Raw genomic sequence first — 2,241 nt, forward strand, 5'->3', positions numbered from 1 at the left:
CTGAGCCAAACCGGTTTCAGCGAAGTATAAGAGTTCTTTATGTTTTGCATAAAAATACCTTATCAGATATATGATTTGCAAATATTTTTCATATTTTATTTTTTATTGAATTTATTGGAGTGACATTGGCTAATAAAAGTATATAGGTTTCAAGTGTACAATTCTTACAACACATGATCTGTATAATATATTGTGTGTTCACCACCCCAAGTGAACACACCATTCCATCACCATTTATCTTCTCCTTTACCTTCTTCTACCTCTCCCCAATTCCACTTGTTTTGCAAATATAGAGTGTCCCAAAGGAATGTATACACACACTTTTGAGTAATTACAAAGGCAGTGCTTATTAAAATATATTTCATTTTCAAAATTGACCTATCAGCTTTTAAAGTGTGTGTACATTTTAGGGGGACACCCTGTATTTTCTCCCATTCTGTAGATTTTCTTTTCCTGATATGGAGTTTTTTGAAGCACAAAAAGTTAATTATGAATAAGTTAAATTCATTTTTTCTTTTGTCTCTTGTGCTTTTGGTCTGATATCTAAGAAGGCTTTCCTTAATGCACAGTTACAAGGGTTTACTTCTGTGTTTTAGGGTTTTAGCTCTTAGATTTATATCTTTGATCCATTTTGAATTAATTATTAATATATGGTGTGAACTAAGGTCCAGCTGCATTCTTTTGCATATGGATATCCAGTTATCCTAGCAACATTGTTTGAAAAGACTAGTCTTTCTCCATTGATTTGTCTTGTCGTATTTGTCAAAAATTAAATGACCATTAGTGTAAGATTTTATTTCTTGTTTTATTACATTGGATCTACATATTTATCCTTACGTTAGTACTATAATTTGATTACTGTAGCGTTGTAGTAAGTTTTCAGGTCATGAAGTGTGAATCTTCTAATTTTGTTCTTTTTCAAGATTGTTTTGGATGTTCTGCATCCTTTGCATTACCATAATAATTTTAGGATCAGCTTTCCATTGTCTACTATGAAACCAGCTGGGATTTTGATAGGGATTGCATTGAGTCTTTAGATCAATTTGGAGAGTATTATCGTCTAATAATATTAAGTCTCAAGATCCATGAGCTGTCTGTCCTTTCTTTAATCTGTTGTTATTTAATCTTCAGTTTGCCTTTCTTATTAATACAGGATTATCAGGGCTCACTGTTGAAAAAAAATTATTTTGTTCATTTCCTCATTGACCCAGGCATTCACTCCTTTAAAAATTTATTTTCATTCCATTTCAATGTTAATATTTAGTATGATATTTTAGTAAAAAAGAAATATGAGTGTTACGTTTAATATTTCCTAGGATATCTTTAGTAATGTCACTAAGAAATGAAAAAGTAATTATGCTTTCTTTATCAGGTGATAATTTTACTGAATTTGATTCTATTTTATGATTCAAATTTAACTTTAACTTTTTATGTACAAGTATGCATATGTTAATTTGAAGTAATGTGATACCACTTAATGTTGAATTTTAATTACTTAAATCCAACTTAATTTTTAGAACATTAGAAAAACCTAATTTTTTTTCCCCCCTTTACTGTAGTCGGTGGTAGATGATTGGATAGAATCATACAAGCATGACCGAGATATAGCACTTCTTGACCTCATCAACTTTTTTATTCAGTGTTCAGGCTGTAAAGGTAAGATATATTTATTTTTGTAAGCAGAATATTTTTAAATGGTCTCCTCTTTTTTGTTCCACCTAAAGCTATATTAACACTTTACATGGAAAATAATGCCAAGATATTGGATTGCTTGCATTACAACCATACATAATATGTAAGAAGAAAAAGAGCAAAGAACATTGTAAGAAACTCCATTGAGACAGTTGCACTCATATGTGAAGTTAACTAAAACTTGGCAATTTATAATTGTTACTAGAGGCCCGGTGCACAAAAATTTGTGCACTCGGGGTAGGGGGAGGGTCCCTCTGCCCAGCCTGTGCCCTCTCGCAGTCTGGGACCCCTCGGGAGATAACGACCTGCTGGCTTAGGCCTGCTCCCGGGTGGCAGAGGGCAGGCCTAATCCCTAGGTGCAGCCCCTGGTCGGGCTCAGAGCAGGGCGGATTGGGAGGTTGCGATGCCACCCTCAGTCACCCTCAGGGTAGGGCTGATTGGGGGGGTTGGGACACCGCCCCTGGTCACACTCAAGGCAGGGTTGATGGGGAGGTTGCAGCACCACCCCCTGTCACACACAGAGCAGCGCCCATCAGGGGGGTTGAGGTT

The 2,241-nt window shown here is 35.5% G+C and overlaps 1 protein-coding gene across 5 annotated transcripts in view; it reads left to right on the forward strand.

Annotated features, from left to right (window-relative positions):
* STAG2 (stromal antigen 2) overlaps positions 1–2,241 on the forward strand; it is a 95,868-nt gene that overhangs the window by 27,129 nt on the left and 66,498 nt on the right. For all 5 annotated transcript variants that reach the window (XM_015571961.1, XM_015571963.1, XM_006776029.2 and 2 more), the window contains exon 4: positions 1,560–1,656. In XM_015571961.1, the coding sequence (XP_015427447.1) occupies positions 1,560–1,656 (97 nt within the window). The remainder of the gene's footprint in view (positions 1–1,559; positions 1,657–2,241) is intronic.

The sequence above is a fragment of the Myotis davidii genome, unplaced genomic scaffold, assembly GCF_000327345.1.
Source record: "Myotis davidii unplaced genomic scaffold, ASM32734v1 scaffold569, whole genome shotgun sequence".
Taxonomy (NCBI): domain Eukaryota; kingdom Metazoa; phylum Chordata; class Mammalia; order Chiroptera; family Vespertilionidae; genus Myotis; species Myotis davidii.